The 15,894-nt window shown below is 33.6% G+C and overlaps 1 protein-coding gene across 1 annotated transcript; it reads left to right on the top strand.

The window, feature by feature from the left end:
* Nucleotides 1-848: 848 nt before the first annotated feature.
* Snap29 (Synaptosomal-associated protein 29kDa) lies at nucleotides 849-6,695 on the top strand. The gene is made up of 2 exons (XM_088225973.1): nucleotides 849-1,359; nucleotides 4,438-6,695. Exons 1-2 carry the CDS (start codon nucleotides 1,031-1,033, stop codon nucleotides 4,922-4,924), a joined length of 816 nt encoding a protein of 271 aa, XP_088082099.1. The 5' UTR covers nucleotides 849-1,030; the 3' UTR covers nucleotides 4,925-6,695.
* The last annotated feature ends 9,199 nt before the right edge of the window (nucleotides 6,696-15,894 follow it).

Raw genomic sequence — 15,894 nt, 5'->3', positions numbered from 1 at the left:
AAAGATTATTTTCACTGTTTTTTTATAAAAAAAGTACTATAGCTACCCTACAGTACGCGGAACTCATTACATTTTTTTAAATTTCCCTGTACGCACCTAGTGGCGCATAGGGCACTGCAATGGCTATCTAATTGCATCGTATCTTAATCAATGTGATTTAAATGAAAGATAAGATGATCAGACTTACGTTTTAGGTGCCAGTCAAAGCACTATGAAATATCGCAGTGTAGAACCACCCTTAAAACTAACATTTCATGTCCACCTAACCAGGAAGCAACCAGGACCAGGACTTTAAAAATGGTAGACCAACTCGCCAATCACTAAACAACGAGACGGACATAGAACATCTCCATTCGATTTTCTTTTTCTGGAATTTTTTCTCAGAGTATCCGTGTATTCGAAAACATTTGTCAAGGGTTTTTGAACTGTACTTATCATCCGCCTGGACACAGAGAAATATGAATTATAATTTATATTGTCATTGAGTTGTTTAATTACTTTTTCATTATTCCCATTCCGCACCTAATGGTGCATAGAGCACTGCATTGGTACACCTATCGCAGTGAGTATTGATATTTTTTTTGTTACATCGAAGGTAAGATGATCGGTCATACGTTTCAGATACCAGTTGCGGATCTATAAAATATTTGAGAGTTAAAACACCGTTTTAAATAAATACTTCGACGTGCCAATCATGTCGGAAATTGAACCCAAGACCTCTCGCATGGTAGGCAAACGCGCTGACCAATACATCGCGAGTGCGACAATTTGTTTAGCTGTACTATAATCTTTGGCTGTACTATATAAAACGGGGCCTTATCTATTGTCTATGTTGTGATTATTGCTGCAATCTACATTCCAAATTCTATGTTTATCCGACGTTGATAACTTTTGTTACTTTTGTCTTTTGTGACGTTTCCATTTGTCATTGAGTTTCAATAAATGAGCGATAGTTTACTGCAATTAATTTGACCAGTGTTGAAGTTAATGAACTGTTGATCGTTTCGAGTGCTAGTCATCAACGGCGGTCATGTCTGGGCATCAATACTTGAGCAACACGAGCAATCTTTTCGGGGACGATGGTGATGTTGACGACGAGACTTTCCTACGAAATTCTCGTCCGAAGATTACTCACGACCCAGGATACAGCGGGGCGAAGGCTCACTACTCTGCGCCGACGCCATCACAGCTGGATGAACAACAGCAAATTCTGCTACAAAAGAAATTGGACATTGAACAAAGAACTTTAGATTCTTCCTCTCGAAGTTTGGGTATTTTGCGCGATTCGGAACAAATCGGTATCGCTACAGCTGAGGAACTATTAAAACAAAGAGAACAGCTAGAAAGAACGAGCAAAAGGTTAGTATTAATTAAACTAATGTGTAATTCTTATTTTTTTGTTGTTTTCGATATTAAATTTATCTACAAAATTGTCGACTTTGTAGTAGACCAAAGTTCTCAATACAATGAGGAACTTCAGCCCTACTGGAAATTGGATACAATAAATGTTTTCTTGCGCGCGGTAAACATTGAAGCATTTGATTGTACGGCAAAGTTTCCTGAAAATGTACATAAAAATTAAAAAAAATATGTTAATAAAAACTAAATACTTTGAACGACGTCACTAGTTCAGTGGAATCAATCAATGATGATAGAGTTATGGAAGATTTCCGGTTCGCTTTCCGTCAATGGACATATGGCAGATCTGATTTATTGATTTATTTATATATATGCCCAATGGGCATTTTTAAGGACATACTTATTTATTTTATTTTATTTTTATTTTATTTTTATTTTATTAGGGAAATCAACAGTTCTACATACATATTTTTAGTAAACAAACAGATATAGTGTATAAACTCAGAACCAATAACAGATTTCCACATAGTATACAAAGTTAGTAAAGAATATATATATTACATATCAAATAAATACAAACAATTTATACATATAAAAATGTTATTTTCAAGTACTCAATAATCAAAGATTTTTTAAATATTAATTTTAAGAACATTAAGTTACTGTAAATTGGGCGGGATAAGGACAAAAAAGGACAAAAATGCTTGAAGAGAGGATAAGGAGGGGGGGGGGGGGGAGATGTACATATTTATTATTATAATGTCTACTAAGTTACATAATACATTTTTAGTTTAAATTTTAAATCTGACAGAGTGATGTTATGCATAGAAAATTATTATAAAGGAAAGTAGAAAGACACAATGGTAAATAGTAGACTTGGTGGGAGTGGAAGCGGGTGTTTATAATTGAATTTGATAATGTGATCGTTTGAACGAAGACAACTTGTTATCAAAGAAATCAAGACTGGTATGTTTGTTGGCAGACCTAAGAATTCTGGGCATAGGGGAATGAAAACCATAGTTAGTTCTATGGTTATTGATATGAACGAGTAAGTTTTGCTCAGTAGTTCAGAGGCATCAAAGAGTGAGTTAAGAATTTTAAATAGGACTAGAAGGTTGGATTTATTTCGACGGTCTTGAAGGGAAGATATATTTAAGGTAGTTTCTAACTCATTATACGTATATTGGTCTCTGGATAAGCCCACCTCCAGCCTGATTCAATATTTTCAATGTGAACATCATAAAATGGACACCAGATAACAGAGGAATACTCTAGGTGCGAGCAAACTAGGGAATAGAAGAGATTTTAAGGGTATTGATATTTTTGAAGTCAGTTGTGCATCTGTCAATAAATCTTGAAGTTTTAAAGATTTATTGATAACATGTTCAATATGAATTGTAAAAGAAAGTTTAGTATCAAGTATAATACCTAAATCTCGTATACATTTCATCGTTCAGTCAGTAGTCCCATATGTTTTGATTTTTCATACGAAAAAATCTCATAACCTTCCATTTACTTAAGTTGAGATGTAGATTATTGGATGAGCACCAGGTGCTAAAAGACGGTAAATCAGAAAGAAAAAAAAAAATTGAGAATAAACGGAAGAGAACCTCTAATGTCACACTCAAAACTTTTAAAAATCTTAGCGCTGATAATACGATATATATAAGCTGTAAATCTTTTTTTGGGTAAGTTTAATAGTCCCTCAGATACCCTACTTAGGCTCGGAAGGGTTAAGTATTTATCTTTGTTGAATTACCTAATCAAATAAATCAATCAAAATTGACAGTCTATGTCGTTTAAATAAAAGATAACATGAAATTAATATGTATTGCCTTTTTGGGTGATCCATCAGGTCGGATTCGTTCTGACGTTTCAGATACCATTGCAGAAATAAATATGTGTTTGTGTACTGGTAGTTTGTACTCTCCTACTAGTAAATAATCACATTTTTATTTTCTACAAAACACATAGTTCACCTCGAAGATGGCTCCCTGCAACGGTGTCCGAAACGTCAGTCAATTCCTTAAGTCGGCATACAGGAGGCGTAATGATCGTATTCCAAAGTAAAATTTCTTTTAAGATAATTTTAAATGAGGTCCTGCAAGAAACGAAACTCACGGTGCTCGCTAAATAAGTTGAGAATAAATTTACAACAGGACATATGCAGTGGTTTGTCGTTCTCCGAATTGAGACCATAAATTTTTATTGGATCTCTTCAAAGATTGGTGTTACTTCAGAAACAGAGAGATGACGTATATACGAAGTTGCTCAAATAATTCAATAAGATGAAGAATGGGAAATATGACGAAAAACATGGAACATGATGCGTCTGAATATAATAACTTGTAATACTGTAACTGAAATTATCATTGTACATATTGATTATAATGTAAGTTATAACTAGTTGTTAAGGTTTTTTTTACAACTATCGAAATAAATACATTACAAAACAAATCAAACCCACACATCTTAACACTAACTGAACTAGCACCAATCACTTTCTCGGGAAGGCCATTCCATTTCTCCACAACTCGATCTGTCAGGAAGGTCTTCCTAGTGTTGGATGAGCAGGAGGTAGTGTTTAGTTTCAATGAATGACCTCTGAGATGGCGGTTTTCATTCAAAGTGAGCATTGATTTCAACTCGGGTACATTATATTGCTCAGTTAAGATTTTGAGTGTTTCGATCGAGTCACCACGCTGCCTCCGCTCTTCCAGTGAACTTAACCCGAGCTCCCTTAAGCGGTCCTCGCATGGTTGATTTCTTAGAGGAACTACCATTTTAGTTCCTCTTCTCTGGACTTTCTCCAACAACTCTGTCTTTTTTAAAATAGGGACTCCAGATTTGGTAGGCATACTCCGGGAGTGGACGAACATATGTTTTATAAATTTTGAGGAACAAATCTCGGGTGATGTGAGCGAATGTGTTCCTTATTATGTATGTATAAGAGGGAATTGGTGCATTTGACAATTTCGATAATATGTGATTCCCATTTAAGATCACAGATCAGAATTAAGAATTCAGATTTTTTACAAAGTGAATTTTTGTATTTAAAATGTATTTTTTTTATTACAGGCTGGATGAAATCAATACAAACCTGCGATTCAGTCAAAAACACATAAACGGCATCAAGTCTGTCTTCAGCAGTCTCAAGAATTACATATCCGGCAAAAACGACGGGGCGCCCAAGATGTCCTCTCCTACAGACAGCCGATGCGCCGACAGCCCGCTCGCTGACTCTCTCAACCGCCGGCCGGAAGCGAGCAACGAAGATCTCTTCAACAACCACCCTTCCACCCGGCTGCGCGGGCTGGACGAGCGGTCGCAGCGCCAGGCCTACTCCGGGGAGGCTTCCGGGAGCAAGAAGATGAACCAGCTTCTGGAGGCCAACCTGGACGAGATGGTCCACTCCATCACTCGGTTGAAAGGCCTGGCCACCAACCTCGGAGAAGAAATCGAATCTCAGAACGATCTCGTCGATGTCATATCGGACAAAGCGGAGGCCGCTGATCTTACTGTCAACAGACAAAACAAACAAATGAACAAACTGCTCGGAAAATAATAACAAATTTATTTAAATATTAGTTTTTTATACGCCACTTTTCCAGTTCTATCTTTTAAAGCCGTTTGTTTAATCATTATAGTACTTTTTTTTTCTTTAATTCGTTTGATGTTTGGGCGACCATGACACACATTTGTCTGACTTTTCTATGGCCTCTCTGAGCAAATCTTGGGCTGTAAATAAATGGGGCTGCCATAATTGTCAGACCACCGACGGGGAAAACCCCCTTAAAAAAATTACATTCATCTACATTCACAGCTTTATTATAAAAAAATGCGCGTCTCTTTAAAGGGACACAATTCATTGTAATTTGAAAAAAAAAACAATTACTGAAGATATCAATAATAGGTATTCTAAGACTTTGACTGTTGGCTGTTTGATTGGCAAAATTGGATGTTTTTTGTATAAATACAATCATATAGATTAATGGGCGATTCAATTTGATGAAACTAAAAAGAACATTAGATAAATATTTCATATCATTCATTCTTCTCTTGCTTTTACTCTCCCTTGACCTTCGTGACCTCATTACCATCGCTCTTCTTTGCCTGATCATATTTTTCCAATTTTTTGGAGCGGCTCTTTACCCTTTTTACATAATAATAAAATAATTCAATGCTTGACATTCTATAATTTAAAACTCATTGAATTATGCTTTTCACTGTGTCAATAGAAATGGTCATGGTAAATTTAATGACAAATTATTTGTTTTCAATATTGTTGGTTCCCCTTCGTGCTGCTGCGGATATCCTAATCAATCTTCTGAACGCATTCTGCGGTCTTGTCCCTTTCCCCCTCTCTATGATTACCGAATGGAGCTTCTCGCTACTATCCGTGGCCCTGTTATAGGTCCTGTCGGACATACAGATCTGGTGCCTTCCAAAAAGAATTTCGAGGCTTTTAAAAAGTGTCCATTCGTGTCCAATCAATTTAATCCCAGTCAGTGAAAAATTCCCTTCCCTCTTTTCTCAATCCAATGAAGTGCATATTATGGACTTGTGGATTACCTTCTTGCTACTAGATTACAGAGAGCTCTTTTGGGCAGCTTTTCTCGTTTGGCAACGAGCATCTTTTTCGTGTATGTGGGCACCGCCAAGGAGACTTATGTCCTCGGATGCGGTGTGCGGTATGTGGTGGGCAAGCTGTGTCAATAGAAAGCAAATTGCCCTTATCTGTCCACTGAGTTTTAATTAATGAGAACACACATTCAATGTGCGTGCGCGTATCAATATTAGATATATGTACCTCAGAGGCAGACGGATGCAAATCCAAACGCCAAATGTTCAACAAAAGCCTAAAGAATCTACTTTCTCTAAGGGATTTCTAATAGTTTACAGCATTAATTTGTGTTTTCAGTATCTTAATACATTGGTTCTTTCATTATTAGACTTGCGTTTCTTCAAAATCAATGGATGTGATCATAAATTGGATACGAAAATCGAAATGTCATTTCATCAAATTCTGGATTTGCATCAGTCTGCCTCTGAAGTACAGATATTGTGCATGTACAATATTATCGGAAAATATTTTTTCATACCGGGACAAATGACTCTCGGACAGGGACACTGAAACACGGACATTAAAACCGGGACGTATGGCGCCCAACCGAGACCTTGAGTAGGGGGTATTAGTTAAATCTATTATGCAACTAATTTTAATGCTGGCAATACCAAATTTGATGTACATGTTGGTTTCATGATTGGTTATAACAATTTCATTACTGTTGTTTTTTAAGTGTTGCCGTAAAGCCATAAATAGTTTTTTTTAATCAGTTACACATCTTTTTCTTTCTTTTTTCATTGTACTCCATGTATTCAAATTAGTTTTTTTCTGATAACAGTTTAAAAAAGTGAATATTTTATCTGTAAATAGGGAATATTACTAGAAAAAATGCTTTAAAATAAATACATGTTTCACATGGAAGGAATTGTCAACGATTTTACGCTTTGAGATAGAACTGGGGTGACAATTTACTCCTTAAGTTTTGTACTATAGGTTTATTGAGAACGTTCATTATGACTACTGCCATCTATCCATTAATCGTTTCTCCACGTTCAAAATTGACTTATTTTATTTATTAGTTTAAACTTTAAACACTCATTTTACGTATGTTATCTATTAATTTGAACACTAATTTTGTTACTGAGCGTAAATATATAGACTATGTATGCTTGATGAATACTTTTTTTGATAATAAATTACTCACGCTGTGAGAACCGCGTAGTAATGCTACCATAGGCGCTCACAGGAGTACATGAGCACCGCGGAGAATGAGTGAAAAACAAAGTAGATCCTTCTTTTTCCAAGTCATCGAAATTTTTTGAGGTTAACACAGATGTGCAAATCTTGGTCAAATGAGTGTATGAAGAAATGTGGAAATACCTCTATTGCTAAAAAATTATCACAAAATACACAGAATTTGTGTATATCAAAAATTATCTTATTTTCTTCCTCAATATCAATATTGTCTCTTTTAAAATAATCGCCATCGGATATAAGAAAAAACTTATGCCAGCATTTTTTCCAATTCTCGAAACGTTTCTGGAACGCATTTTTCTTCAGTTCCATCAGCAATTCGGTCTTTATCTTCACTATGGTCGCGAAATGTTGTCCTTTTGTGGTCCTCTTCATCTTTGGGAACAGGAAAACTGCACAGGGGGCTAAGTCCGGTGATTACTGTGGCTGTGGCACCAATGCCCCCCGAGTCTGATATTTTAAATGCGTTTTGGTGCAATGTAAACAAGTTGTTTTTCTTCAATAGGGAAATATCATGTTTTTTTTATATTTACATTTTTAAAGTAATAAAGGTCTATGAAATACTATTCAGTAAAAAAAAATTTTTGCTAGTAAAATGATTTTTATCGGTATTCGTAGTATGTGATATTTCCCTATGGATAGTACACATTTTTTACCGTGCAACCTGGTGGTGGACATTTTGGCACACAATTCCACTGATATTTAGTTTTTATGTATCATTTAAATTGTTTAAATGGATTTAATTTTAAGATATCAAATGTAGATATTTATTTATTTTCAAATCACATGGCAGTAGTCATTTTAAAAGTCGATTGTTATAGCAATATTGTACAAGATTATTCAAAATGGTGGACTCAATTTTGTAAGGAACCGTCCTCAAGGACAATTGATAAATACTCGCAACATAAAATAGCTGTCAAAAAGTGAATAGTAATAATGTAGAAAATAATAATATTGTACAATAGAGTGGGCCGGTGATGTATGAAGTTTTTCAGTTTTTTAGATATCAAAGTGAAAGGGGTCCAAAAAGCTGCATTTTGGATCACATTGAACGTAAAAATAAAAAATAAAAAATAAAAAAATAAAATATTTTATACTACTTTTGGTCCTCAACCGAGGTTTGAAGTTTATCACTGTCTGAAAATTTTGTTAATTATCTATATTGATAAAATTATTTTTTGTTAGTTAAGATATACATAACTTAATCACATTACAAATTCGAACACGTTTTCAAACTACCGAAATGCAAAAAGTTTACACTCCACATAATTGATTCCATTGAGCGCCTGGCTAATATTGACAAAAACAATGGCTCATTAAAACCATGCTACCCATTTATTACAAAACAAAGTGACACTCACGCCCTTAATTGCTTGTTTAATAAGGTTTATTGCACATTATAAAATTTAATTGGATTGATTTTCTTACCTAAATACGAAATGACAGCCAGTTTAGTGCAAAAAATCATCATTTTTGATAACTTTAAGCTCTGGTTGAAGGCCAAAAGTAATATTGAATATTAAAAAAAAAAAAATTGCATTCCGAGTAATCCAAAGGGCAACCTTTTAGACCCCTTTCATTTAAAAATTCAGAAAAAAAATATCGGCCCGCCCTATTGTACAATGTTTCCTTCGACACGGGGCTTTCCAGTGAGGAAACATAATTGTAAACAATGAATAATATGTACTTTCAATATTAGCACTTTTTGAAATTTTAAATAAAATTTATACCCGCGCTGGCCATGCCTTTGTGGTATTTCATTTTTGTTTATATAAAATGTATTTTGTATTGGGGCATTCCATGTAAAGCGGAAAAATGACAAGTTTTGAATTTCCATTTATCACCTCTAATTTAATAACAACATATAGCTAAACGCCTTGCTTTTATGAGTGTACACAATAAATATTTTTCAAAATGATAAATAATGACTTTTTTTGTCTATGGAAACAATTACTTCACACAGAGTTACTATTTAGTCAATATTTTTGACAGATATCACAAAGCTCTGTCCCACTAGTCACAATTGGTTTTTCCTTTTTATTTTACTACTGTTATTAGACTTTATTTTATTGAATGTTCAATATGACATGCTTTGCAACTCAAAAAATCTCTCATTAATATTGCGTAGTGCATCACCAAATGATAATTACGCGGAGCATATTGACTGTTCGGCCTTTTCTTGAAAGCAGTTTAGTAAAATGGTTCTTTATCTTGTTTCAAAAAAATATTTTACTATTGTGTGAATTCTGAGGACATAGTTTCAACTCAAAGTTCTTCAGATTCTTAAATCAAATATCCCACCAGACACAATGGAATGCACCCATTTTTAACATATCGTCAGGTTTTTTAAAAGTAACAAAATATTTTCACTTACTTCTTAAATAAAGATTATTTGATGCTATTTATGAAGACATCTCATTTTTCGATAATTTATAGTTACCAACTTGTGCCAGAAATGATATTATATAGATGGTAAAATTAAACATAAAATATTCCAGATAATTGGCAATCTGCAAGACTGGAGTTCGGATAACCGAAGTTCTACTGTGGTTATATCATTAGAATCATAAAAATCCGCACTAAATATTCAATAAATTTTCAATGTTATTTCCGATTTGTGATAATACTCTAGTGATGCTGTCTATTTGAAGTTTTTAATTTTTAAATAAAGAAACTTTCCTATCTTTCGAGTTATCTATGGTTTCCTAAGAAAGCGGGGTCGCCATCTAGCGGTGGATGGCGTCATTAAAATGTTGCTGTACAAACCAATATATCACGGTTCCTAGAGTTTTTAATTTAGACTATAAAAAAGACTGAATCAATTTGTTCTAAACTTAAATTGCACACTGTAGCGTGAATTTTAAATACCTCTCTCTCCTTCAAATGATATCATTGGTTAAAGTGATTTTTGTCTCACGAGTACCAATACCTGTTTTCAAATATGTATTTGGAATTTCTCCATTATCCACAGACTTTCATCAAAACCGTGGACAATACTCCTGGGCCCCGGTTACAATGGGAAGTTCACGGAGTTATCTTCGACAGTCTATAAAGAAAAATCAAAATTTGTGTATGAAAATGAGTATATTTGCGTGATTTGAGAATATTTTCATCGGTAACGTATAATTGAACAGGTTTAAAAGAAAAGAATGTATCCATATTCTGCTTTTCATACAGAAAACTTAATTTTACTTTGGACATAAAATTGAAGATAAATGTTTACTTCTCATTGTAATCGGGACCCTGGTTTCATATACCCCAAACAGAAGTGTGCCAAAATTAGTCATTCAAAAATTAAAGAAAGAATATTTGTGAGTCCACAGATATCATACCATCACTAATGCATGATGAAAAGTTTGAAGATCTATTGAATCCACTGGAGAATACAGCTTGGCAAGCATTCAAAAATGTCACTCGCAGTTTCTAGCTAAGTCAGAATGTTTGAATATCGGGCGGTTAAGAATGCAGAAAGCATTGAAATGTTTGAAATTATAAATGCCTGTTTCTTGGGTACCAATATCATATTTGAATTCAGGAGAAAAAATTGATTCAGAAATCAGAATCACGTATTTTTCTTTCTGGAACAAAAAAACCTTTTTTTGTTGGTGAGTGTAATTTTCAATTTTATAAAAATAATCAGTGATCACGGCCGCTAGAAAACACCACTCTCTTTAAGTTGACTCCTCTGGTCACTGATAAGACGACTGTCTCGTTACAGCCACCGCATCAGGGCATATCGCGGTCGCTTGATAATGGCACCGCTTTCTTAGGAAACCACAGCTTATCAATTGCTGCGAAGACCATTCATGTACAGCAAATTCAGAAAATATGAAGATGCAAATTGAATCTTATCATTTTGAATGATGCAATATCATTCCTTAATTGATTGATATAATCAATATGTTTATCTATTATTAACAGCAATTTAGTTTATAAGTGTTCCATTGTATAAACTCTTCGTATGAAATATTTTGTAAGCATAAGATTAAACAAATATCAGAACACGTGTGACAATGGGAAGTTGACAAAGTTATCTTCCATTTAAAATAAAAAGTCTATTTGAAGCACTAACTTTGTGGTTATTCATTTTAATAAAATAAATATAAAACTACTTTACCGACCGGTTTCAAAGCTACATTAGCTCAGCATACATCAAGGTATACTTAACGAATGAATAGGGAAATATTACGTTTTTTTTACATTTTTAAAGTAATACATGTCTATGAAATACTGTCCAGTAAGAATTTTTTTTTCTGATAGCAAAAAAAATAATTTTAAATTTGTAATTTTAGAATTTCCGCAAAAATGGTGATTCCATTGGCCACGATTCATGTTTATTTGTTCCTGGCCATTGAAATGTGCAAAAAAAAAAATCACAAATCTTGACGTCACAACAACCAAGGCCAAACAAGTCGCGTTTTTCTACGAAGATATTTTTATCAAATTTCTTTTTTACATTTATGTATGAAAACATTTCCCTACAATATCCATATTGATTTTGAATTATTCTAAATACATTTCATATATTTTTATCGGTATTTGTAATATGTGATATTTCTCTATTGTCCATAAAGCAAAATCAAATTTCCTGTATGAAAATTCCATATTCAGATAAAATTGTGGATGGAAAATTTTAAATTACAGGTTACCATTGAAGATACTTCATATTTTCATGCGAATATATCCCATTTTGCACAGAAAAAAATTGTCTAATAACATTTGGAAAAACTGAAAATATTGTAATGAAACCAACTGGTCCAAGAGGTTTAAAAATTAGAAAATTGTTGCCTGTAAGTAAATGAAATAATTCAGTCAGATGAATCTCTTCACAACAATAAAGGTTTCAGCTCTGACTTCACTAAAATCAACAGTTGGCAGAATTGAAGAAATATGGATGTTCAAACATAGGCGAAATGGTGAATGTTGCACAGTGTGTAAAGAGACCACTTAAACCAGCCAATGACAGGTCATAAGCCCTGTAAATGCCTAGACTTCCATATTCCCTTCTCTAAAATGTTCTTCATCCCTGTTGTAATTTGTTAACATTTGTTAGTAAAAAGCATATTTATTTTATTGCGCTTTATCTTACCTACAGATCCTTTGTAAGCGGGTTTCTGTGGTGGTATTCTGAATCTTTATCCCCCAGAGAGTGGTTAATTTGGGGATTTTCATTTTTTGCAAGCACCTATACTTTGCTTCATTTTTTTTTTTTTTTTAAATTAGTTTATTTTTCCATACATGTATTATTTACATATAGATATAATTACAAAAATACATCTTAAATTTAAGCTTTAACATGAATTGGAAAAAATTCCCACAAAGACTACAGCGTCTGAGCGTGGGCCATTCCTTTTTTAATTATTAAAAAGTTTATTGCATATATATATGTATATGGTATGACATGAGACCATGAAAAGAAAAATAAAGGAAAAACTAAATTAACATATGCGAAAATATGATTTATAGCCACACCGATGGTTAAACATCAAACAAATACAGACACGTGAAACTAAATACGAAAATTTAAATTTTGACCATTATTGCGACCTCAAGCATTACCCAAAACCACAGAATTAAGAATAGTCCAGAAACCGCATACGCGCATCTAACAGAAGGAGTTTTACGTATTGACCCATTAGTTGCTTTGTAGACGTCGCTCAGTACGCAGCTCCCGATTTGAATTCAACTATGCCGTGTTGTGTCGTTTCAAAGTGTAGAAATACTGCTGGGATCTTAAAGAAACAGGATGGGATCACATTTCATGTGTAAGTAGCAAATGCATTACTTAAAAAAAATATTATTTTTCCACCTGTCAGATTGTCAAAGAAAACAAAATGGACATTTTTTTAGCGTTGCCAGGGTAATATTTTTTTTTACGCTTTGCTCATCATTTATTATTTAACATTTGTTACATTTTTAAAGTTCAAAGTTCATTAATTCAATTACTCTTATTGAACGGCCATTTACTTATCTACTCTGTTGTGTCAATCAATGTTTCCGCGTGTTCGATAAAATTTTAGAGAACTTAAAAAAATCTTACATTTGTGTTATGATTATATTTTTCGCGATCTGGCAACATTACTCGTTGACTTTACGCATACGCGCGGTGAAAGTAGGACAAAGTGGGGGGGTTTTTTGGACACAGTCCGATGGTTTCCAATATGATTCTACGCTCCTTCTGGACTATTCTTAATTCTATGCCCAAAACACTTAATTATGTTGAATTAATCAAACCCTATTAGTTTTTTCCTGTTTTTTTTAAACAGTTTCATATATCATTTGATGTTTGATCATCAGTGTGGCCATTTTCTGAAGTAAAGTGTTGTCGCATTCAAAAAAAAAAAATACCTAAATTAACCACTCTCGGGGTAGAAAAGATTCAGAATTTCACCCCAGGGCTGGTATGTTGTAGCTGAATGGTGTAGCGCGCGAAGAGCGCTCGGTTAGCGTGTATTTAGTAAGTAAATACGCGTTAAAAATGCGTTTTCTACGCGCACTTTTGCGTCCAGAATACTACCCCTGTAGCTCAATCACAAATAACTATCGACGTGCATAAAAACATGCTAAGCATTTGAGCGATCACAACGAACAATAATAAACGTGCTTAAGTTATCGCAGTCATAAGTCAACGCGTGTGTAATCTCTAAGTCAACGCTCGTGTCGGTTAGTTTTTTGTTTTCCTCGTAATTAAATACAGTTCCTTGTCAAAAAATCGGCGTTTACTATAAAAAATGATACAATATATTGCATTTGCAAAATAGTAAGGAGTATCCAATACAAAAAAGTGAAAAATCAATTACAATTACTATGGCGACTGCTTTTGTTGACATTACGTTGCCAACCGCCGTCGCCGGCTTAATGCAATGAATAGCATGATAAATAATAAATAAATAAATAAAAATAGCAGTTTTGGAATATTTTCCATATTTACACCGGTGAAGTTCAAATATGTGATTGCGCAGCAGGATTATACGTCGCGAAACGTAAATTGTTTGACATTTACTATTAGGTGTTCACGGATGTTCCATTGTGATCGGGAATACGATAAACATCATCATTCTCTTTCTGCACCTAATGGTGCATAGGGCACTGGATTAGTACACCAATCTCAGCATATCTCGATCAATTTTGTTACGCGAAGGTAAGGTGACCAGTCTTACGCTTCAGGTACCAGTCCAGGGACTATGGAAATATTCTAGTGTGAAAACACCCTTTTAAATAAATATTTCATATCAACCATGTCGGGAATCGAACCCGAGACCTCTTGCGTGGTAGGCAAACGCGCTGATCATTACACCGCGAGGCCGACAGTAAACAACATGGTGAAAAATTGTTATCACGTCGCTTATTAACACGTCGATAGTTATTTGTGATTGAGCTACAGAACCGCGATAATGAATAACTATCTTCATCGGTATATACCGAGACAGTATAAACTATAGCCCTTAGAATATAGCTTGATTTGAATGACAGCTGTCAAACTAATTTCATTAGTGATGGGAAATTAATGATCACTGATCAAATCGATTTTAACAGTTATTTCATGCAATCATGAAACTCTGATTCCAAAAATTGATAAATAAAACGCAAAAGCAAGCCTATTATAGTGTGTTTAACATAATTATTCACCAAAAAAGAGACTTTTATACTTTTTTCATGAACAACATCAAATGAATAATTTTTTTATTCGATCAATTTACATTCATCAATTTGTCCCATCTCTAACGTTTTTGCAAAATGATGTAACCTTGTAAGAACGTATAGTCAACAATTAGGTTAATTTTAGTTTTTTTTTGTTTTAAAGCTTATTTTATATTTTAATGTTGATTTATGTTTCAAGCATTGTATTAAAAAAATAATCAACACGCCAGACACAAATGATTTTTCGTGTGTCAATATAAATAACTCCTTTGACGTTACTACAAAGTTATGTCGTCACTTTTTCTGACAACTGTCATTCTAATCATGTTACATTTTAAGGACTATAATATCGATATTTGTGTCTGAAAGTTTGTATACATATTTGTATTTTGTATGAAAATCCAAAGTATCTTCGTCGGTAACCGGTATTGAACGTGCTTAGACAAAAAAATTGTAAACATATTTTATTTATTTTATTTTATTTTATTTTATTTAGAAAACATACAGTCATACAAAATCAGTATTAAAAACAACAATTTTTTAACATAAAAAGACCAATTAAGTTTTCATAAATTAAAAAGATATAAACATTAAATGTGACAAAAAATAAAAAATAAATAAGAATTTTAAGTGAAAAAAGGATAATTGTTGACATTTGCGTTTTCCATGGAGGTAATAAATTAAAATAAATAAAAATACCGAATGTACACTCCGAGCCATCCACGCACACACATGAACGCACATATAAAACATACACAAACATATACATTACATGCGGCACATATACATAGCATAAACCACTCAAGATGTACATTCAGCAACTATCCCAAATAATCGACCCCATGAAGAAATTTTCTGTACAAATGCAACGTGCAGTTAAAAATGTCTACATCAATACTGAGTCCGTTATAATTTTTATACAGAAAACTTAAATTTACTTGGTACATAAAATAAAAGATGGATTTTAACATTCCATAGAATACGTAGGTACCCGGTTTTAATGATAAACATTTAATAATAATATGTTTTTAAATGCTCAGTTGTCGTGACCGTCAAAAGGGATAAACAATACG

Source organism: Micrasema longulum, unplaced genomic scaffold, assembly GCF_059751315.1.
Source record: "Micrasema longulum isolate JH-2025_06_02 unplaced genomic scaffold, ASM5975131v1 h1tg000403l, whole genome shotgun sequence".
NCBI classification, from domain to species: Eukaryota; Metazoa; Arthropoda; class Insecta; order Trichoptera; family Brachycentridae; genus Micrasema; species Micrasema longulum.
The sequence above is the reverse complement of the archived record's forward strand: the minus strand, read 5'-3'. Positions and strand labels throughout refer to the sequence as shown.

What these genes read in the sequence shown, in the direction of transcription:
- Snap29 (XM_088225973.1), top strand. Translation starts at nt 1,031, where the DNA reads ATGTCTGGGCATCAATACTTGAGCAACACGAGCAATCTTTTCGGGGAC. An exon ending in CTAGAAAGAACGAGCAAAAG is followed by an intron (nt 1,360 to 4,437) that starts GTTAGTATTAAT and finishes TTTTTATTACAG; the next exon opens with GCTGGATGAAATCAATACAA.